The sequence below is a fragment of the Pseudochaenichthys georgianus genome, unplaced genomic scaffold (genome assembly GCF_902827115.2).
Source record: "Pseudochaenichthys georgianus unplaced genomic scaffold, fPseGeo1.2 scaffold_479_arrow_ctg1, whole genome shotgun sequence".
Classification (NCBI taxonomy): Eukaryota; Metazoa; Chordata; class Actinopteri; order Perciformes; family Channichthyidae; genus Pseudochaenichthys; species Pseudochaenichthys georgianus.
Window position 1 is genome coordinate 73,458 of NW_027263043.1, and position 24,384 is coordinate 97,841.

Sequence of the window (24,384 nt, forward strand, 5' to 3'; positions counted from 1 at the left end):
TCAAAAAGAAAAACACCTTTTATTTGTTGCACAAGAAAACACAGTACAGGGCGACAGAGCCGGTATACCATGCAATCAAGTAATACAGGTGTGTGCTTGTCTCATGCAGCATGCACTGAACAGAAGCGTGCACAGGAGAAAACATGCACATGTACAACAATTTGACCTGCCAGTTTATTCTTTAAGAGAAAGTTTAACACCAGCTGAGAATCGTGTCTTTGAGGACCTCCAGTGAATGAAGTTTTTTTCAAGCATTGAATATGTTTACATTCACGTTGATACAAGGGTATTCAGATAAATCAAGGTTACATGCACTGCAAAAAGGGTTCCCCAAAACTTTTAGCCATATGATATTGGAAATAATACTTGCATATTTGACGATTGTTAGATTTAACTTTGAAAAAGCTTTTCCTATGCTCAGCTGTTTTCCTTTTTCTATTTAATTGTAATAAACGTACTTCTAGAACAATGACGTGCATTTTCTATTCATCCCTCTGGAGCATTACCTGCGCTAATATATATATATATATATATATATATATATATTAGATGTACACATGGCCATCATCATCCCTTTGCCTGGATTGTCATCTAAACAAATATATTTTCAAAAGGCTCAACCCATGAATTAAGTGCATGTAAACACACTCAATGCTTCTCAGCTCGGTGCTAAATTACTCTTTAACATTTTGTAAAAAACAAAACAAAAACGGATATGTTACTCTGATGAGTGTTGTTTCTTTCGTGGTATCAAAGAGGGTAGTTTCATCATACAGCCACAGGATAGAAAATGTTTGTACAGTATATAGCATGTTTGTTCGTTGTAAACAATTCTGTCAGACTGCAAAAATAACAGCCATTCAGCGACAAAATCTCTGTGCTGCTCGCTGACATGACAACACTCTAAAAGGTCGTCATCTTGAGATTTCAGGAGGAAGAGAGACTTAGGTTACACATCAACAGCTCTGAAGCTTTAGAAACAGAAGACTCAGGAGAAAGTTGGTACAAAATGCAGCAACAGCCACTGACAAATAAGACAATAAAGCTCAAAACTCAGGAAGTACAACCAAAATACTAACAGCCCATTCCCTCAAGTCAGACTTCCCAAAATACTGGTGCCTCTACTAGTCATTGTGCATTTCACATCCTTTAACACATCTGGAATTATATACACCCTCGTTATCAAAATATACATCAATATTTGTACAATACAAAGACATAAAACATTTGTTCAAAGAAGCCCTGGATTTGGATTCAATGTAAGGATGTGTCCCTCTGCCATTTTCAATTTACCTTCAACATTCTCTTACAAAATGCATGTCAAAATATGTTAGTGCACTTTTCCTTTCGATGTAAACATTACTACACGGTAAATTAAGTAGGAACAGGTCTTGTAGGCATGGTGTCTCTTAGATGCTCATCTGAAAAAACAAAGACGAAAGCTACAGTTTCAGGAAAAGATACTCCAAAAATACACAAGGTTGCAATACTTTTCCCAGGTACAAAATGTGTTGATATTATAGGTAAGAAAAGACCAAAAAATAAATACTCAAATGCTTTCAACAAAACTTTGAAGAAGACGTAAACTTCAATTTGGCTGCTCTATTCCCCCGCCCCCCAGTAAATTGCATGCTTTGAGAAGAACAATTTATTACAGCGAGACGAGGAGCCATGCTGAATCTGTGTTTTAAGGTTCCATATAGTGAGCAAGAAAAATATACGTTTGAGTTACCTCTACTATATGGTATCACACTGAGATTATATCGAGTAGCAACAGAGCAAAGTGTGTCACGTTCTTCAATTTACAGAAAATGTTGTCAAGACTGCAATACCAGCGGGAAACAACACGTACTTAGAAACATCCAATTAGCCGCGTTCACACAGAGTACTTTGCTGTACTTAGTTCCCGGCCCGTCCACACAGCGGCGTGCGTTGAAGCTTGCCGACGGGCGTGTCTGAAACTCGACCAACAACCACTCACATGAATCTCCCGCCCCTGACACACAAGCAGCGGTTTGATTGGCTAGAGCTTTTACTGGCATATGATTCGATTGGCTGACGCTTCTGCCGAGGTGTCAAAAGTTGAACATTGCTCAACTCAATTGTCGCTTCCCACAATGCAGTTCGGCGAAAAGTGACGTCACCCCATTTAAAGTGAATGGTGAAGCATCAACGCACGCTGCTGTGTGGCGGCAATTAATACCCCAGGGCACTAAATACAGATCGCGTTCACACCGGAATAAATTCTCTGAGGGAAGATTACGCAAATGAGCCACTGACGTCACTTCTTCATCTTCTGTTTTGGATTTACTGGCAGGCCGCAAACCACTTCACGGTGTATACTGCCACCCGAAGTGCCCGGACGGAAGTCCCCGGAGTTGGAGACTGGCTTCAGTAGTAAAGCCTTCCGAGTAAATCGCCAGAACGCCGACACCTCCTCATCTCCACCGCTCCCATGTTTTATTTTGTGTTGCCATAAGTTAGCCTCTCTGCGTTTGTGCGCTGGGCGAATGCTAATAATGCTAATGCGAGGATAATAAAATGGCGGCTCTATAAAACATTTCAGAGTTTTACGGGGCGTGGTTTGCAATCGCCCAGCCAATCAGAACTGTGGTACTTTTTCCCCCCAGGTACCTGGGGTGAAAAGTTCCTGGCACTTAGTTATTTTTTTGGTGTGAACGCGACATCAGGGGTACTAACGGAACTAAACGCGAAAAGTACGGGTGAAAAGTACTCGGTGTGAACGTGGCTATTGACATTTCTGCCTTTAACGATATGGCTTAGAGGACGCTGCACTGATAGCATGGCACATAAAACCCTTTTTGAATCGACTAGTACCTCATTCACACCAACGCAACTCCGGTTCAAGCTCCGTGCTAGAGCTTTTCAGGTTCAGAACCAGTTCTTCGGTTTAGCTCTGGCTCTTTTCCCACCGCCCAGAGTCCGACTGGTAATGCGTCATTGTGTCATGACGTAACTGTTTGCGTGCCTGCTTCATAAAGCCAAACCGCGCGGGTGAAATCAGTTGCATTCATTTCTTATGGCTCTATCTGCAGCTTTTCCGGAGTCATTTCTGTGGTTTAGTTATATTCTTATAAAAAAGTGTACTCGTGTCAATAAAGGTTTTTTTTAAAACACAACTGCTTCCGAGGTCGGTCTTATTTCTTAAGGTGGACTGAACCATGAGTGTGGAATAACGTTGTATCTTTCATTTAAATGAACTGTAACCTTCACCCAGGTATGTAACAGCTGTTCTCAAATGAACACGTGAAGTAAAGTTTAATATTTATACTTTTATAGATTTATAATGAGTTATAATGAGAGGTGATCAATCTGAATGCTCAGGTTCCACCTTAACACGCAGACACGTTGCTTCACCATGAGCAGAAACCTTTATATATACAGTCTATGGCAGAAACACTGACACTCTGAAACTCTTGTTAAGTTTCTCCATCGTTGTGTACAAACTGGATAAAACGCGGGCTTTTTGTTGTTGTTCAGGAGTTGATCTGTCTCTGCCCCTGCCTCGACGTAAGCGTGACGTATGTGGTGCTTTTGCTCTGGTCGGACAATTTGTTGGTGCTTGAAACGAACCGGATTCCGGAGCAAAGAGCTGCTCCGCTGCGGTGTGAAGAGGAAAACACGGTGCTTTTCAAGCTCCAGCTCCGAACCGGCCCTGAAACACCGTTGATGTGAATGAGGTATATATCATGTAACAGATTGTACTTTCTGTGTGCAATATTACCCTGCACTGACTTGTTATAAACTCGAGAAAATGTTTGCTGTGACCATGAATTCACACCGTAAGAAACATGATCAACAAGTAAATGGAAGAACTTTATCTTTCACAACTATAGCACTGCTGTTTTGTCCACCAATGTGATTTGCAAAAAGAGAATAACACGTTTTTTTCCTTTCATGCTAATTGGTAGCTTTGACTGCAGCAGCAGCAAAAAAAAAAATACTATTGTTGTATATTAAAGATACAACTGCTGACAATTCATCAGACGTTGACACATCAACCATGTTGCTCACAGTGTGAACCAAAGGTCATTCTTAGGTTTCTGAAGATCAATATAATAGCAGAAACCTGCAAAGCTGCACTGTTCAGATCTAAATTGACACTGAAAGAAAAACTAGTACCTTTTGGTCCTACAACAATTATGCTGATCATTATCAAACTACTGCAACAATGTATTTAAAAAATAGACATTTATACAAAAAGCAATCCAGTCAAAAGACAAAACCACATTTTATGGATACAAAAATGTTGACCTTTGGCTCTTTAAATCAGACCTTCCCTCTTTCATCATTACTAACTCATCATAGTTTATATATGTAATAAATAAGACCAGCAGGTCTGCAATGCCTTGAGGCAAATTTGAATAATTAAAAAAATGCAAGTAAAATCATCTCCTTACTCAGTTCATGAAGTTTGTAAATGACTTTACAACTTTGAAAGACTTGAAATAAAAGATGAGCAGTTGAAGTTAGTGCAGTGGTGACTCGTCACTTTTCAAATGCCCTTGTTGTGGAGTTTCCTCTCTGCACTCAGTCTTCTCTGTGGAGGGACCAACCTGAGGACCAGTGGCGGGGCTGTCTGCTGCCGCACTGCAGCTGTTGTCACAAAGAGGACGTCCTGCCTGTTGTGGCTGAGAGGAAGGGGCGCCCGCCTGCGGCACTGCTGTCTCGTTGTTGGTGTCCTCGCCGTCTGAACATGGCTCCCACTCATCCTGCTCGCTCTCTGTTGAGCCCTGCACGGCGATCTGGGGCACCAGAGTGAACCTCCTGACCACCGGCACCTCTGGCTCCACCTCCACGCTGTTCTGGGGTCGAGTGAGGGTCCAGGCCGTCCCGTGCCGATGCTGCTGTGTTTGGGCGCCCGGACCTGGGGTGCTGGATTTCTCTTCCGGCTCATCAAAGCTCACCTCCTGCACTGCTTCCTGTTTCTTAAAAGAGTCTCTTCGCTCTGATAGGTTGAGTTTTCGCATCACGACCAGCTGCTCCGATCGTTCCATCCCAGAGTCCCTCAACCTCTGGCTGCCGATGTACCCCCCCAGCCTGCTGAGATCCACACCAATGTAGGACCCTCCACAGGACCCCTCAGCCTCCAAATCCCCCAGCAGGTCCCCCTCGCCGTAAAACGGAACCTCCAGCGTGTGCCGGCGGGGGGTGTAAGACTTCTTATCAGCATACTGTACCCTCTTCAGGAGAGGAGAGCGGGGGGGCTCGGCGCTGCGGGGCCGGACAATATGTCTGACGATGGTGGGGGGGGACAGAGTTTTGCCGTGGTAACTGTGAAAGCTTTTGGCGAAGCCTGAGAGTGGAGAGGGAGAGCGCTGAGGAGAGAGAGGCTGGGCTGAGGAAGAGGAAGAGTTGCAGGCCAGGGGCGAGGGGGGGATGTTGCTGGTTGACTTCCGGCGGCCCGCCTTGGTGTAGCGCTGCGTGCTGAGTTTGGAGCCCAGGCCGTGGAGAGAGCTGGGCCGGATGTGTGCTGCGGGAGAACTGGGAGAGCTGGAGCAGGGAGATGTGCTCTGAGGAGAGTTGTTGTCTGGGAAGCAGAGGGAAACGGTTTCAAACATTGAACGTCACAAGAGGCAGAAAGATAAGATAAGATGTATTTTATTACTCCCAATTTGGGAAATGTTTTTGTTGCAGCAGCATAAAACAAAACAAGGCATTGCACATAATAACAAAATAAATAAACTATTCTAAAATATAAACATCTCAAAATAGAAATAGAAATAAACCAGCATTAGAGAGTAAGACAAATATACAGATGACCAAGAAACCTCAATATTTAAATCATATTTACGCACAGCCAGTTGTAAGATTCTTACAATGGCACTAGATCTCTGGATGTTATGAAATTAATATTGCAACAAAAGAGCCTCAACTCAATATACATTTTCAGATGTTAGAGTCAGGAACTCTTAACTTCATCATGAATAATTGTGCGGCCACACTGCTCACCACAGGCCTGATGGTCGGGGGCGGGGCTCCGGCAGGGTGTGGAGGGGCCGGGGGAGAGGCTGTGTGTTGGGGAGCCAGGAAGACTCTCACTGGAGGACACTGAGTGGTGGAGACCCGAGTTAAAGCTGCGACTGCTGTGTATCACTGTGCTCTGCTTGGACAGCTTCTTTAGGATGCTTCGTCGCCTGGAGGAAAAACATAGAGTCAGGAAAATGATATTGTTTATTTTTGTTAGTACAGCAGTGGCACTGACACCAAGCTCGAAAGTGTTTTTTACGTTTGTGTGGCCTAGCAGGGGATTCAAGAATCTGTGTCTGTTGTCTTGATTTTTAAATGCATTTATAGAAAATCTAAATATTATTCTAATGTGTAGATGTACGTTTTTAGTATAACCCCTAACATTTGGAAGGCCCTTTTGGCAAGCCTGATCTCATTACAGTCATTCACAGACTGTAGCACATATCCAAATAGCAGTTCTTGCACAAATTATTTTTCAACACAGTATATTATTTTCTACGGTGTTTTACATTGTAACAATTGGTATCAACCCAAAAATGGCTACAATCACTTATGAAACATAAAACCGGACAGGGATGGGCATTGTGTATTTATTTAATAATGTTCTAAGCCCTTACAACACTTCTGTTCTTGTAGAACTGTTGGGAGAAAATATTCTCCAGTATAATGGACCAAACCTTGCAGTGAGTGAAATCAAAGTAATACTGAGTTGCTGCTAAACTTCACTTCCCGGTGTGTAACACAAGAGGGAGACAGAGACCGTTGCAGGTTAGTTTCTCTGATGACATCCACCATTTAGCAATCTCACAAAGTAACAGCAGAGCTGCAGGGAACAACACGGAACGTAAACCTCAGATTCTCACCTGTCGTAATTATCTCTCCTCTTGCTCTTTCTGCTGCGACGAGCCATCTTCCCTTTGTGTTTGGTCTTCCGCGCTGGACCCACTTTGATGGACGTGTTCTCGAGTGCTATGGTCTGCAGAGACACCTTGTTGCCACTCTGCAAATTTCATACAGAGCAAGGAAGGAATCAATTGTGATACGGACAAAGGGAAACTTTAGTATGAATTTCAAGCGCAGTGGTAACCAGTTGTACCTTCAGTAGCAGTTCTATCATCTCAGGGTGGACCAGGCCCTGGACCGACTCTCCGTTGACGTGGGTGATGAGGTCTCCAGTGCGGAGCCCTGCCTCGTAAGCTGGATTCCCCTCCTCCACACTCTGTCAAACAGCAGCACAGTGAGGGTAAGGAGAGGAGTTTATTGGGACTATTACATAAACAGCTTTTTTATACTCTTTCTTCTGTTATTATAGTGAAGCTAGGCCTGTCATAATAACTACTTTAGTTAGACAGAAGTCAAATGTGATAAAAACTATATTATTGTCATTTCAACACCATTTTATCCCATGTTAAATCAGGAAGATTTAATAGCATTATAATGTAAACTTTTAATTATTAAGGTGTTAAAATATTAGTAAATACAACTTAAATAAAATAATACCACAAAATCAAAACAATAAATAAAATGTACTTTTGGGTCATATAACAGAAATGTGCAATTTCTAAAGTAATTAAAAAAGGTAGGGATAACTAGTCTACTGTCTATTCTAGTTGCTTTATTATGTATCTTTGCCACTTAATCATTATATCGACATGACTGATAATTATTCATAAGATATCCCTATTTTGTGAAACCTCGAATAGTAAACCCTACAATAACATTGCAATATCGATATTTAGGTATTTGGTCAAAAATGTTATAAATATTAAGGTCATGTCCATTAATCGTATGATAAGTTGATAGCGTAACTACCCTCACAGGCCTAAGTAGAGCACATTACTTGACATGGACACATGACTTTTATAAAAGCCTGAGCACAGCTGCGTATTTTTAATGAAACCCACCGACACCATGTGATGCACCGTGTAGACATCGCTGTCGCCCATGTAGACCCGGATGGCCTGCAGGGTGAAGCCGTACTTCTTCCCGGAGGTGTGGATGATAATGGGAGGCCTCAGGCTGCCCGGGCTGAGGGAGAAGTCCCGGCTGGGGGAGGAGTCCCGGGATGAAGGGTTGGAGGACAGAGAGCGAGGGGAGATGGGACTGGGCTGGAGGCCGATGGGCGAGTCGTCTGAAACAAACAAACCATCAATATCCTATGAATATGTCAAAATGCACCGCCTACTACCTCAGAAAGGGGATTTTTAGAATAAAAGGTTAATGAATATTGTCCTGTTCAAGGGGTGGAATCCTATTTGTTTTATTTTATTAGTCACTTTCATTATGTTCTAAATATAGGCCTGTTTACATCCATGATAACCAACCAACATTATAAGAGATGTAAAGCTAATATTTTTGTAACATGTAGCATCAGTGACTTATTGTCACATTAGTTTTGTCTTGGTTAGTGTTGATGAATTTTGATGTTAACTACCTGTAGTGATGATGAGGGACAGGGCTGAGACGGAGGCTGATTTGGGAACCTTCCCTCCGCAGGGCAGCCTCTGTCTGTCCGGCGTCTCCAGCTGGTTACCGAAACGTCGAGGGCCGGTCGGCTCTTTGGGGGACGAGTGTTTGGCCCCGGTGCTGTTGCTGCGTATCCTGATCCTCCGAAGGTTTGACACGACCACCTCAGCTGCAGGTTACAGTAAAACATAAACAATATATAAAAAACACTGTTGCTTCTAACAGGAACACTAATACATGTTGTGGATTTAATGTCAGACACACTCAGTCAGTCTGGATTTACCTTCATCATCAGTGGAGAGGGCGAAGCGTGGCATGGTCTCCAGGCTGTGGGTGCTGCTCATCACCAGAGGGCTGGTGCTCCTCTCAGACTGGGAGGAGCTGGAGGAGGCCCGAGGGCGCAGGCTGCAAACAGACAGAGACCATTTCAACCAGTAAACTAACTGGTTCAAGAGTCAGAGTGATCACAACAACAGCTCAGTGTACTGACTACTAGCTGCTTTCAAACAAACCCATGACAATGCCTTTAGGCATGATCACGTTTTTTAACAACAACTTTGCATGTAACCTAGTAACTAAGAATTTACATATATATCCGATTCGTCAAGTCTTACCAATTGAATTAAAATACATTTAGCATTTCGATAGTGCCTTGTTTTTATTAGTGCTCTAGTTAATACATTTATTTTGTAAGTGTAGCCTTTTCTTGTTGTTTTAATCATCAAAATGCTGATTGTATGACTTTGCAACTTAGCCTACAATGTGTTTTATTGACACATAAAAACAAGGTTATTTGAGAGCATATGAGTTATTTGGAAGTTTGTTGCAACATTATTATTAATAGGGTCATTTATACCAATATTTACACTAATATACTAAACTAATGTAAGCTATATATCATGATTTATCAGAAGAAAGTAAGCAATGCTATTTAAAAACAGCCCAAATTGAATGTTTCATTACATTTTGTTGTCACTAGCATTGACATCTCTTCCTAATGATTTTGAGTTTGACATATTATTTTGTATCTCCTACCTGGCCATGCGCCCGGCGTGTCTGCGCTCGGCGCTGCCCTCTGCTGTGCCTGGGCAGGGACTCAGTCCCCCCACGTCCCCGCGGTCCTCTTTGTCCTCGCTGTGGCTCCGGTCGGAGGAGAAGCTCAGGTTGGATGGCGTGGCCAGATGTTCTGTGCTGCTGTAAACCTGAAAGATTGAAATGGAGAGAGGGTGTTGGAGCGAAAGCTGAGCTGAGTATTGAAGAGCTTTCAGATGATGTAGAGCTGCATAAAGCAGTCATATCACAACCCCCACCATTTGGTTTTAAACATATGACTTTGTTATGTCAACAGCAAAACGCAGTCAGTTTAACTCGATTTTTTTCACAACATTGTAAACATCTTTAGCACACATTTTTTTTTATACAAATATTTTAACCCTTTTTTTTCAACACATGTTGCACTATCCTTGGGTGCTTTGAAAGGCGCCTCTAAATAGAATGAATTATTATTTACCTTGCTGAAGCGATGCGACCAGGATGAAAACTGCCTGATCTCCAAGGAAGATTCTTCATCATTGGTTTCCTCATCCTCGTCTGATGCCAAATGATGGTAACGATCTGAACGAGCTGAAAAAAAAAGTAGTTTTCATGTATCCCTTTTTAAACATTTTTACATCACAAAAGAGTTGTGAAAGTGTTTTAAATGTAGGAGGAAACCAACTCTTTAAGCCTGGAGTCAGGATTAAACCTACTATCGAAGTAACTCGTGTCGTCCTCCGCCTCCAGCTGCGGGATGAATTCAGCTTTCTGTCTCAGGAGTCCATTCCAGTCCAAACCAATGAAGAAAGGGTTCTGTTTGACCTCGGAGGCTCCGCCTGCAAACACACATCTTTTTTGTTAGAGGCTTAGAGCCAATCAAATACTGTAAATATTTAAAAAATGTGTGACTTCAATAGAAGTGGCAACATGTATTCAATAAAAGGGCCAAAAGTCAGTTTATCCATTTGGACAAAGGTGATTTGTTTTTTACTTTCAGTGTCATTATAATTGTATCATGTGATAATCAGCAGTAAACTGAGCAGTACCAGTTCCCAGTCGGTCTAAAGGACTCTGTCTGAGCAGGCGAGTGATCAGATCCTGGGCTTCAGCAGGCAGGGCATCGTCTCCTTCTGGCCAAATGATGTCATCTGCAAACAAGAAACGGAAGAACAAGCTAGATATATCACATATAAAAGCATAAGAAATGCTAAGAACGTTTCTGAAGGTGTTGCTGAACACTAAATGTGAAAGAAAAGATATGTAATGATAAAAAGATTTGAATTTATGCTAACAAATAATTTTTGACAAGCTACCGACAACTTCTGCAGAAAGCCACTACGCCAAGCACGATAGTTTGACAAGACCAGAATAAATGAGTCCAATTAATATTAATCTAATTTGTTCTGAAGATCTGTCTTTGTGGGTATTCAACACTGGAACAAAGCTTAATAATGACAGAGAAATACTGTTCAGGTGAAGAATCTTTTTTTTCCCAACAACATTACAAAAATGTTACTTCCGATTTCTTCCACTGATTGATATCATTTCAGCGCTCACCACTAACAACTTGTCCAAAAAGCTCTTCAGGTGTGTCTCCAAAGAATGGGACGCAGCCAACCAGGAACTCATAGAGGATGACCCCCATGGCCCACCAGTCCACAGGCTTCCCATAGCCCTGTCTGAGGATCACCTCTGGGGCAATGTACTCCGGAGTGCCACACACCTGCACAAGCAAACCAGCACAGGTGAGTAGTGGGAAACAGAAACAGCTGCTTCCATAATACGTTTTTATTCATATTAAAACCAGTCTCACCTGTTTGTCTATAAACTCTCTCGTGTCTTTCTCCATGTGACCCTCGTACAGGTTGGTGGTCATGTTCATGAGGCCAATTTTAGACAGGCCGAAGTCCGTCAGCTTGATGTGGCCCATTGATGTTATCAACAAACTGTGGGAAAAACACCAAATAATAAATGTAAAGGATCAACATAAGCAGGTTTGAACCTAAATGAACTTTACTTTTGGATATCACGAGAATACACAAAACCCAGATTGAAATACTAGGCAAGACAAGGCAAGTTTATTTATATAGCACCTTTCAACACAACACTAAGGCTGACAAAAAAGAAAAACAGGATTGTGTTTAATTAGAGATCATGTCTCTGATCTTTTTGTTTAATTTAACTAATTCTAATGAAAGGTAAGAGTGCTGGGTCATACTGTACAGAAAGTAGTGGTACATGCAAAAGCTTAAAACAGGAATGAAGTTTGTGTTCTCACTTGTCAGGTTTGAGATCCCGATGCACAATGCCATAGTTGTGAAGATACTCCAGTGCCAGGACTGTTTCAGCAAAGTACAACCGTGTCATTTCTACAGGCAGTGGGCCCATGTTCTTGAGCAGGTTGGCACAATCTCCACCTTTATGAAACAGAAAACCATAGGAAATGTGTTAATGGCTAATGAATCCCTATTTCTAGTACTAAATTACCACTAGTGTGTAAGGAGCATAAGATTAGAGTCAAACGTCTAAGTCACAACAAAAATCACACTTTCTCATCATTACCTTCCACGTACTCCATGACCATGCATAGGTGACGTCGTGTCTCAAAAGAGCAGAACATGGAGACAACGAAGGGGTTCTCGGCAAACGTCAGGATGTCTCGCTCAACAAAAGCCTGCTGGATCTGGTTCCTCAGGACGAGGTTCTGACGATTTATCTTCTTCATGGCAAACCGTTGTCGGGTCTCCTTGTGACGGACCAGATACACGGCCCTGTAGAAAATCATGTGAGCCACATTAAACCAATTATTTTCACACTGGAATTAAGATAGTCTTTATTCTCTGTACTGTGGCATCTTTCCCATCGAAACACACACATTTCCCTTCTCACTAAAAGTTGCATATTGATAGATGAATGATCAGATGTAGTGATATTATTTATTAAATTTGGTTGGTACTAACTTAAATAGCTTTCAAAAATAAAAAAGGAAGAAAAGATAAATACATTTTTGGCATATATTTTTTAAAAGAAGTGCACAATATTACCTGGGATGAAAAGGGATAACAAATACTTATTAATTTTTAACTAGACTTTTTACAGCTATTAGAAATAACCAGTTTTTTTTTTTTCGGATTAAGGATTCGCTTTACCTTTATTTAACACATAACAGCAAAGATAGGGAATCTCTGCAAAAGGTTGGCTTTGCCGTGTCATATTTAACTCCCCAGACACCATTGTAGTGGATGACATTTTAAATGTTTTGGGGTAATCGTGGTAATTGCAGGTCTCAAAAAGTGTTCTGTTCTGAGAATCTAAAGGGGTCATCAAACTCGTCATTAGACTATCATCCAGTTAATTCATTAAAAACCACCTTTTAATTGTTTTGGATGTTCGATCAAAGGAGGAACTTAGTTTCCGACAAGATGATTATGTATAATCAAAAAATAAAATGAAACTGCTACGGTTTCCTGTAAAGGTTATATGGATATTCTAGCATGCAGAGGATTTTCAAGGATCCCTTTTTTGCAATGTTTTGTAGCTCTGAGGCTTACATTTTTTTTGGAAATGAATAAACAACACCCTGAAAAAGCAAGTAATGGTAGACAACGTTTAAAAAAAAATGTCTTACCCGTAAGCTCCATTACTGATGAGTTTGATTGTGTCAAAGTCACTCTCAAAAGGTTTCCTTCGAGTCGGTGTCAGCATCTGTGGGACCTTGTTCTAAAAAAAGGAGGCAGAAACATGTTTAAGGCCAGTAGAGGGCAAGTTAAAAATGCAACACAGTAAAAGCAATACTGTTATTAGGATAATTAGAAGGCAATCATGTCCAAGGGCTTGTTCTGCTGTCTGAAACATAAACTATACTGCGGTCTAACTACTAAATACATAATTATCACATTTTGTCCATGAGGAATCAGGAACAATATACATAAAGCATTTTTGATTTCAGATAAAATTTCAGAACATATGTTTGTAAGAATTCATTTATTATCTTATTTTTTAAATCCTAGAATATCCTTTAAGGCCCTGTCACACTGTCCCGAAATTGACACCCGATGGACACAAGATAAAGGAAATGTTCAAATTCGGCTGTGATCGTAGCAACATCGGGCCATTCGTGAGGGCATCTAAGCCATCGTATGACCGCCGGTGGAGTTTCTCAGGCTCCGGCAGCAACTTCGTGAGCGGCAACTTCGTAAGGCACTCGTGAGGGCATCTTGTCAAATCGTGTCATCTTCGTGTTATCATCGGTGCATTCACATTCACTCTGATCGGGGCGAATGCCCGATGGCACAGAGGATAACAAGATGCCCTCACGATGGCCTTACGAAGGGCAAAATTGACACACTAATTCAACACGAAAATGAACCTTCGCAAGGTCCTTCGGCTATTTTTTGGCATGCCAAAGATTTTGCCTCCGCTCACGAAGTTGCTGCCGGAGCCTGAGAAACTCCGCCAGCGGTCATACGATGGCTTAAGATGCCCTCACGAATGGCCCGATGTTGCTACGATCACAGCCGAATTTGAACATTTCCTTTATCGTGTGTCCATCTGGTTGTTTTATTGCACAACAAAATCATGTAAATATATTATGTAAATAACCCAATTTGTGTTCTGTGAAACTAAAAAGGATATAATATATTATTTTGAAGGACAGTTGACAGGAAATTGTTGTTGTTATGGAAACAACATTACGGAGAAAACGTAATATTTTCTACATATAAAGACAGATAAAGTAAAGAACAAAGTCTGAAGATATCAGTACAGTATCATAGTACTGTAACATAATTGTTTTTGGTACTTTCATTGCAGTTGTATGTCTTAAATGTAATGTAAATGTTGCCTTCGTGTGTGGTTCGGGGCCATCTTCGTGCGAAATTCACAATTCCATATTCGTGTGTCCATCGGGTGTCAATTTCGGGACAGTGTGACAGGGCCTTTACAAAAACCAAATAGTGTGCACACTTACAGCTAGTCTGATAACAAAAAGGGAAATGTACCTCCACACTGGCATCTGTGTCCACTATCACTGAAGGACTCGCATCATACTGTTCAAGCTCTAGAAAGAACAGAAAGAAAGACAGTGTTTAATATTACTGCAAATAACACTCTGAAAACCAAACTTTGTATCTTACTTGTTTTTAAACAGGCTAAACCTGAATTTGAGGCTAATGAAGTGTGCAGCTTGACTTCATGGCAGAAAAGTCCTTTACCTTCTAAAGGGTCGCGGGTCAGACCCAGCTGGCTGATGATGTAGCGTGGGATGTCCGTCTTGATAACCTGGCCGACTTTGGCATGACCCTCGGCGGCCTCAAGTAGGTGATAAAACTCTTCCGGGTCGAACTCCTGTAAACAGCATCAAGTCTTTTTAATGGCTTAAGTCAATGTCCTGCCAGATTGAAATCAAAGCAAGACAACAGCAAAGCAAGAGTCTTCTCTGTATCAGTGGTACAAGTCAAAAGTAACTGTATCTCATAGATGTTCAGCTTCTCATTCAAGTCCAGTCGCTCTGGATTTACTACTGAACCTACTCATTTATCGGGTACAAAGAGTGGGTGATTCATAAAGACTGAAGTGAAAAGTTGTCAAAGTGTCAAGAACATTAGTGGTATTTTAATGATTATTATATCACAGGGTTTTGGACAGGTTATGTGAGGCAATGACAACTCACATCAATTTCACTGTTATCCAACTAATTATGTTTTAAAAAAAGACATTTAATAAACTAAAAAATAGTAAACACACTTGTTAAACTGAGCTAATCTTTGTGTGTTGTTTACCAACATTCAACAAAGACTATATCATTTGGTTCGATCTGTTACTTTGCCTTCTTGGAAGTGATTTGTGATTCTCAAAGAATTAAAAGAAATAGATCAAAACGGTATTTTACTAGTGACAGTGGCCGTTTCTCAATGTCGAGGAGGCTTGCTTGGTAGCACATATATGCTGGGCATTTAAACAGTGATTCGATGACGTAGTATGCTTGAAATAGTGGCTCTGGAGCAGCTTTACTCAACATTGAGAAACGGCCAATGTCTCAAATAAACTGGCAATCCAAAGACATGTATCTTCTTATGGGGAAACAGTGAAAGTTAAGTATTATTGTCTTCCTTTAATGATCCTCATCATGCTGCCCACACATCCACTTTAATTAAGGTCACAATTTCACTCGAGTCATACTTTCATGTGAACTGGCTACTAGGACATTCAAACACGGTAATCTTATTTTCAATCAGGAAGAGATTTTCTTTTCCTCATCTTACCAGACACTCCAGGAGGCGAGCCGGCCTAGAGATTATGATGAGGATCTTCCTCACCAAATGGATGATGACGGCCACCTCCTCGCTTTCAGAGCGCTCGTAGGCCTGAGGGGTACATAAGAAAATGTATTTATGAAACCAACCAACTCATTACAAATCACCCAAGAGAGGATAGAATACATCGACACTGTTTCAAAAACACTTTAAAGTAAGAAAAAAAACAAGCAAATAGATATTTAGGATAAAATGGGATAAAATATGGCATGTAGGTGTCATTCATTTTACATAATGCCATCAAAATCCAATACACTACATCAAAGAGACATTTCTAATTACGCTAATAAAATGGTCCCAAATAAAAAAATGTGTATTTAACCGCACTTGGTACTAGGATTTGGTTGTTCCAGTGGAAAATAAGTGATCCAAAGGGAGGGGGGGGGGACACTTTTCCACTCCTGTCAAAAGATGCTAGCTTCATGCGCAAACTGGAAATATACATATATAAATAACAGTGTGTTCAAAGCTGATTGGTACAGTATTAAGAGAAGAAACTGCTGCTGCCTGACAGAGATGCGTCACAGAAGACATCACTTTAAACCAAGAGGAATTATTAGAATAATCACTGGGTGGGTGGAGTCTCAGTGAGTCATCCACGGCCTTTCTTGTAGACTGACGTGAATGTACTAGTGTAACACATGGACTCTTTTAATGTCCTCCAAAGCTTCCAATTGTTAAGAGAAGCACAGTCATCACATGTGAGTTTGTGTGTTACAGTCACACACTTTGGTCATGACAAACCCATAAAAGGGTAAGAAAGAGAAAGACTGTTTTTTTACTAGAAAGTCGCAAGGTAGACTTCACAAACAGCCTTGTGTCCAACTATTAAAACACAGGATCGTCACATGATCAAGCATTAAGTCTGTCTGGTGAATCCGGTTTAAATAATAAACTATGTCAAGTACTTTTTTTATTGTTTCTGTGCTTCAATTTCCAGAGATCATCTTCTCTTTTTATCTTATTTTGAAGAATTTTCTATAGGTGTTGCTTCATGGTACAAGTTAAAGTCATTTTGCTTGTAACAAACTGTCAGACGTCAAGGTCAAACACTGAGCTGCACACTTCGGGTGACAGGCAGAAATCAATGGAGGTTAATTTAATTATTCTTCTAAGTTGTTCTTTATAAATATGAGTACAACATTGGTCACCTTTTATACACCTGAGTGCATTTCCCAGGCGAGAGCCAACAGGTAATATTTTTAAAATCTTCTGGAGCAGAGAGAGGAGCTGTGGATTATTGTTATTGATTAATGCATCAGTGTTTCTTGGGGTCAAAAACACTAAACTCACAACTTAAAATGAAAGTGTTCAATGTGAAAAGTGACAGTAGATATAGATTAGTTGCAATTTGGTGCTATATATATATATATATATATATATATACAGTGGGGCAAAAAAGTATTTAGTCAGCCACCAATTGTGCAAGTTCTCCCACTTAAAAAGATGAGGCCTGTAATTTTCATCCTAGGTACACTTCAACTATGAGAGACAAAATGAGGGGAAAAAAAAATCCAGAAAATCACATTGTCTGATTTTTAAAGAATATATTGCAAATTATGGTGGAAAATAAGTATTTGGTCAATAACAAAGTTAATCTCAATACTTTGTTATATACCCTTTGTTGGCAATGGACAGAGGTCAAATGTTTTCTGTAAGTCTTCACAAGGTTTCACACACTGTTGCTGGTATTTTGGCCAATTCCTCCATGCAGATCTCCTCTAGAGCAGTGATGTTTTGGGGCTGTCGCTGGGCAACACGGACTTTCAACTCCCTCCAAAGATTTTCTATGGGGTTGAGATCTGGAGACTGGCTAGGGCCCACTCCAGGACCTTGAAAATGCTCCTTCGTTGCCCGGGCGGTGTGTTTGGGATCATTGTCATGCTGAAACACCCAGCCACGTTTCATCTTCAATGCCCTTGCTGATGGAAGGAGGTTGTCACTCAAAATCTCACGATACATGGCCCCATTCATTCTTTCCTTTACACGGATCAGTCCGTCCTGGTCCCTTTTCAGAAAAACAGCCCCAAAGCATGATGTTTCCACCCCCATGTTTTCACAGTAGCTATGGTGTTCTTTGGATGCAATTCAGCATTCTTTCTCCTCCAAACACGTCTAGTTGAGTTTTATTAAACCAAAAAAGTTTCTATTTTGGTTTCATCTGACCATATGACATTCTCCCAATCCTCTTCTGGATCATCTAAATCAGGGGTGGGGAACCTTTTTTCGCATCTCAAGGGCCATTTCATTTTTTCAACAGTCCTCCGTGGGGCCGTACAAATTATTGACCTCTGCTTAAAAATACTAAAATCACAGCCCATTCATTTGGCCTTTCTTTCATGCTGTGCAAAGAAAAAGCAACCTTTTAATCCAGATATTTTACCATGACTCGCTCTAAACCCCTGTCGGACGAGAGATATACCACGTGATGACACGTTAGGCTCGTGTTGTGTTCAAGGGACTCTGACCTTGGCCAGGAAAAACAGGCACTCGCTTGTTTAATTCTTTTGCGGTTTAGATTTCTTAATTTTTTTTTCTTTTTTGCGTGAGTTACCTCGAGCGCTGTATAAAATTGTCTCGCGGGCCGTATACGGCCCGGGGGCCGGAGGTTCCCCACCCCTGATCTAAATGCTCTCTAGCAAACTTCCGATGGGCCTGGACATGTACTGGCTTGAGCAGGGGGACACGTCTGGCACTGCAGGATTTGAGTCCCTGGCGGCGTAGTGTGTTACTGATGGTAGCCTTTGTTACTTTGGTCCCAGCTCTCTGCAGGTCATTGACTAGGTCCCCCGTGTGGTTCTGGGATTTTTGCTCACCGTTCTTGTGATCATTTTGACCCCACGGGGTGAGATCTTGCGTGGAGCCCCAGATCGAGGGAGATTTATCAGTGGTCTTGTATGTCTTCCATTTTCTAATAATTGCTCCCACAGTTGATTTCTTCACACCAAGCTGCTTACCTATTGCAGATTCAGTCTTCCCAGCCTGGTGCAGGTCTACAATTTTGTTTCTGGTGTCCTTTGACAGCTCTTTGGTCTTGGCCATAGTGGAGTTTGGAGTGTGACTGTTTGAGGTTGTGGACAGGTGTCTTTTATACTGATAACGAGTTCAATCAGGTGACATTAATACAGTTAACAAGTGGAGGACAGAGGAGGCTCTTAAAGAAGAAGTTACAGATCTGTGAGAGCCAGAAATCTTGTTTGTTTGTAGGTGACCAAATACTTATTTTACCGAGGAATTTACCAATTAATTGTGATTTCCTGGATTCTTTCCCCCCATTCTGTCTCTCATAGTTGAAGTGTACCTAGGATGAAAATTACAGGCCTCATCTTTTTAAGTGGGAGAACTTGCACAATTGGTGGCTGACTAAATCCTTTTTTGCCCCACTGTATATAAAAATTAAAATTAAAATTAGGGTGCAGCGCCCCTCCAAGACAATAGTAGGGGAAACACTGGAGTGCTACATGTACCAGCCTCTATGAAGTGAAAGTACTTTGTATCGCCACATACATCAACCCAATTGAATTACAAGCCACAGTGACATTTAGAAGAGTGAAGATTTAGTTTCATCTTTGAAAGTTCACACTTTTTCAAGACAAATTGTCCTTGGCACGCAGAGTGAGTCTCCAGGTCTGTGTGTGCGTGTGACAACATTTGTTCCCCTGCATGGGAACAGACTTATCAGTTCAGCTGGAGGTACAGCGAGTCGACCATGCCTTCTGTCTGACAGCGCGCAGAGGAAAAGGGAAAGAGGTTGCTATAGAAACAACATTTTATCACAACAGCAAAGATCTGGGACAAAAGCACCTCTCACCATCACTGACAATTTCCACAACCAGATGTATAGTGTGTGCGTTTAGCTATCAGACGGTTATTGAGCGGCGTGCCTGATTGCACATTTCACCCCCGGCTCATCATAGTGTTCAGATGAAGGGTTCATACGCAGTTGTAGTATACAATTAGATGATATATTTTTGCAAGTTTCAAAGACATTTTAAACTAATTTCATTACTACATTGGTCCTGCTGGACCCAAGTCAGCAGGCTGTTTCCCCACCTCGTGAAGCAGCTTCTCCAGCTTCTCCTGCAGCTCAGCGAAGTAGCGGGAGGTAACCAGGCCTTTCTGGGACTTGTCCAGACAGTCTCTGAGCAGCTCCACCAACTGGTGCTGGATGAAGCCCAGCACCCCGTCAGCCAGAGGGAGGGAGCTGTCTGGAGAGCAGTGGGTGATAATCTCAAACAAGCGCTCCTCCATCTGGGCCGTGGCCTGCAGGGACAACAACCACACAAACACACAGTTAAGACATTAAAAGACAGCTTATTATTACTTTTTTATTCTTCACAGCCCCACATATTCATTATATTTCTGTGGGTAAAGTCATATAATTATTACCAGTGATGCAATTCAATGACATGTGTAGCAGCTAAGACTTGTGAAGTTCCAAAATCTGTTTTTATTTTTGAGTTTTAAGACAATTCAGATTTCACTATGGCTGCAGTAGGTTTTTTCATAAATGTTTTTTGGTTTGTACCTTTGGAAAACGTTCCTTGTAAACATGGTTCATCATGACAATCTCATTATCGAATGAGACGTTTGATCGCCCGGGGCTGCAACAGAAACAAAAGTACAGGTTAGATTATTTCACTTGACAGTTGAATATTATTTTCATTATTGATTAATTTGTAGTGCCAATTATTTCCACCAAAAATCTGTTGATCTGGTCGGATGTACACTCATATTTGTTCTGTATTTAAAAAAGAGAAAAGAAGGAAATAAATTGACTAAATTGTTTAGTCTACTAATCTACGCAGCTCTGCATACACTATTAAATACAACTCTCCACTTAGCTAGGATGGGGGGTGGGGGGGAAGTGGTTATCAAGGCCAATATTGTAAGAAAACATGAAGCCAGCAGCTCTAGGCACTAACGCTACAATCAGATAGGATTTGCTGTCAGGCTTTGATGTTTCGACACCACCAGCCGAGGTTTATTCTGACCAAACCGTGTAAATCATCAACATCTCTCAATTAGTCATTTACTGGAACACCACTTCAGTGTTTAGGCAGATGAGACAAGTGTATTTTCACAAAAATAATCTTGCTTGATGAGGCTTCAAAGAGAACAGATGGAGGGAAAATCACATCCAAACAGGCTCCCTAAGCTGTGTTTTTGTCATGAAAGACGCCTCTGTTAAAGTGGATGGCTGTAGCCCAACACACACTGCTGCGGCTCACTGAGGCTCTCTGCATCAGGCCCCCCCCCCCGCCCCCGCACACAACCCCCAACCCTCGACTTCAGTTCAGCAGTTGGATCCCTGAGGCACTCTGTCAGCTAGCATGCCCACGCACTGCACACCATGGTGCCAGAACACAGGGCACTCGGGCATCGCACAAACAGCGCAGAGCAGAGCCAACACACAAAAGTTGTGGAAAAGCTCTGCAGTCAGATCCCCCTGCCGGCCCAACAGGCGCGTGTAATCTACGAGACGCACTTCAGAGACACAAATTTGCATGTGATTTTGTCTTGGTTATACCGAAGACATGACATGTTGACATATGACAGTCTACCTGTACATTGTGACATACATAATGTTCTTATAAACATTGCAACACATGCATCACTGTCCAAAATTAAACTGAAATGGGTTATTTTCCCAAGCAAAGAGGTAGTTAATCCCAGGAAGGATTACTGCATTTAATATGATGATGGGCCAAGAAACAATATTAAAAGGAGGTTTGGACCCGGTTCAGACTGGGTTTTGAAACATGAGAATATAGTGGTGAACACACGTGTGACTAGCTAACATCTCAGAGAAAAAGAATAAACACCTCACAGACACAGGTTAAATTGTGCATCAAGAAAAGTAAATAGTCATTTAAATACTCAATATGTTGCTTAGGAATTACCCCATAAGCACTTTTTCTAGTATAAATACCTAGCATTATAGAAGACACATTCGATTAAAAGGTGAAATCAGTTTCAGCTACCTGAGGCTCCGAGACCGAGGTCGTATGAGCGTGGAGTGCCGCCCATCCTCGTCAGTCATGCTGTCTGTGCTGCGGAAGTGTTTGAAGAGGAAGTGCAGCTCATCTTGAGTCGGCTGGTAGGGAAGCTGGTGAAGACGCTCCTGGGAGGAGGAGGAGGACTGCAGACACAAAGATGGATTCATCAGTCCAGAAGATTTAGTATTTTCTACATTCAAAAATTTAGAATCTACACATTCTTTTGCTGTTTTTTTAGCTTTAAAAAAAAGCACATTATCTTTTAAAACACCATGGATAAATGCTATGATATTTACAAGAATAATAAAGACAGTTGCTAAGGGAGATGATGCGATTCAAAAACACCATGCTGCAATGTCTATACTGGGCCATTATATCTGATCCAGCGAGTTTAATAAGAGGCAGCAGCTGGGACCTCACTGATGGTATAAAAATAATATCTGGTAGACAATAAGAAACAAAAAAGGGAGATTTATGTGGAACTATTTTATGACCCAGAATATAAAGATTTTTTTTTTACAGTGGCTTTTTTTTTTTAACATTAAGACGAATAAATGAAAGGTTTTACCCACTTTATATTAATAATAATGTATTCATATAGTCTTTGCAGGGATGGAAAGGGAATACATATTGGGTTGTTCAAACATCAACAGCTTTTCTTGGAAATGGATGATTAGTGAAATGAAGTTAAGCATAAGACCAATTTAATAAGGTGCTAAATATAACTTGTCAAACTCAAGATAACAGTTCCAGTAAACCGTGCTACTTCCTTCTGTAAAGAGGATGTTGCTGTTTCTCATGTCTTGCCAGAGGCATCATTTGGTTAAGAGACACTACTGCTAAAAACACATGTAGACCTTAAGTCTGGGCAGTTTGCAATAAAGTTGCTCCTTGTATTTGCAACATTTAAAGATTATGTTTATGATGACAGCAGCATATTGCGTTCTGTGCCAACATAAGCCTGTCCTGATAACACACCTGTGGAGGATTTAAAAGAGGCTGCTGTATGAATTTAGAATAGTAATCAAACAGTGAAACATGAACATCTCCAGCCAATAAGTAAAGCTTTTCTTCCAGTAATGGGGTATATATAAATTAGTAGATCAGAGACATTGATATTTACCTAATTAAGTTATGTTCAACGTCTATTGAGGCACAGAGTGAACTCTTTCCAAGCTGAAGGGGACATAATGTACGATGCTAGCAATCTGTTGAATGTTGCCGCCTGTTCTGTCTTAAACCAGAGGGACAGCATCTGTGGAGTCTCTTTATTATGCCTCAGTATAAAGAGGGCAGTGAGGGCCACTGAAGAGCCCTATTGTCCCCACTGACCTCTGGGTCTGCGGCTGGGTCTACCCCATAAAGTTCCTATAATAGCTGCACATGGCAGAGTCTCACCACAGACTCAGCACACTATTCCCCCATCGCACGCTGCTCATTTGAAAATGTCATTATGTTATTTTGTGAGCCATACAATTGCAGCTTTATTCTAAATTGTTAAATATATTCAAATAAGACATTTAATATATACAGAAAGAAATATCTTTGAAGTGCTTTCACATGCTTTACATTTTTTTATTTATCATCAAAAGTAATTGAGGGAATAATCTTTTATAATGACCTAACAGAAAACCTCATACATAAGGCCATTTTAACATAATTATTACAGCTGATGTTGATGAAGAAATCAAAGACAAGGTCCTTGAGAAAAAGTGAAAGTGACAACGATGTGATGTTTGCGACACACACACACACACACACACACACACCACACACCACAAACACACAACCCACACCAAGCACACACCACACACACACACACACCACACACACACACACACACACACACACACACACACACACACACACCACACACACACACACACACACACACACACACACACACACACACACCACACACACCACACACACACACACACACACACACACACACACACACACACACACACACACACACACACACACACACACACCACACACACACACCACCCCAATCTCCTCATTAGCATGCGTACACACAGACTGTGTGTGATACTTCCAACACTGGGTTCCACAGACTGAGAGAATGACTAATCCTAGCAGATGATGGAGAAAAACAATTAACAGTTTTGTCCATCTCAGGCCTGGCATTCACCGTCCCTTATTGCATAAACCAATGTGCTATTTGGGCAAAGAGAGGTGTTAGAATCGCCTGGCCACCATTTACTGAGCAGGGGGGGCTGGACATTGTTTTGGGATGACTTACTGAGACAGTGGAGCTCGGCGGGTTTGGTTCCATAGCCAGACGAGGGGAGGGAACGCCAGAGACCATCTCCGGCCTCAGCTCTGAGAGGAAGGGACATGCATGTTATATAGCCTCAGCAGCAATGGCACAGATAGCATTTCATACATACGAATGTCCTTACATAACAAGCGACCGGAGAGTCCTGTGACTACGTGAGCATGAAATTATTCTCTATATATACAAATCATATATAACAAGATTCACTGTGTCCTTAATTGATACAAAGCAAGCTATACGTTCCCGTAAGAGAGAGCTTTGTAAGGAGGAGCATCAG

General features: G+C 41.4%; 1 protein-coding gene across 1 annotated transcript; it reads right to left on the reverse strand.

Moving 5' to 3' along the window:
* On the reverse strand, positions 1–24,139 carry LOC117442804 (microtubule-associated serine/threonine-protein kinase 3). Its single transcript, XM_034078768.2, has 23 exons — positions 24,072–24,139; positions 21,791–21,948; positions 20,335–20,410; positions 19,860–20,069; positions 15,756–15,857; positions 14,706–14,838; positions 14,493–14,551; positions 13,121–13,212; positions 12,055–12,263; positions 11,771–11,909; positions 11,306–11,438; positions 11,050–11,215; positions 10,539–10,640; positions 10,206–10,328; positions 9,968–10,080; positions 9,493–9,659; positions 8,741–8,862; positions 8,426–8,626; positions 7,896–8,122; positions 7,088–7,210; positions 6,855–6,991; positions 5,974–6,158; positions 1–5,551 (listed from the first exon to the last, which is right to left on the reverse strand). The coding sequence occupies exons 1-23, from the start codon at positions 24,135–24,137 to the stop codon at positions 4,491–4,493; spliced, it is 4,104 nt and encodes a 1,367-aa protein (XP_033934659.1). The 5' UTR covers positions 24,138–24,139; the 3' UTR covers positions 1–4,490.
* Between the last annotated feature and the right edge of the window lie 245 nt (positions 24,140–24,384).

What these genes read in the sequence shown, in the direction of transcription:
- LOC117442804 (XM_034078768.2), bottom strand. Translation starts at nt 24,137, where the DNA reads ATGGTCTCTGGCGTTCCCTCCCCTCGTCTGGCTATGGAACCAAACCCG. An exon ending in GACCCGCGACCCTTTAGAAG is followed by an intron (nt 14,552 to 14,705) that starts GTAAAGGACTTT and finishes TGTTCTTTCTAG; the next exon opens with AGCTTGAACAGTATGATGCG. An exon ending in CACGCCGGGCGCATGGCCAG is followed by an intron (nt 8,863 to 9,492) that starts GTAGGAGATACA and finishes GTCTGTTTGCAG; the next exon opens with CCTGCGCCCTCGGGCCTCCT.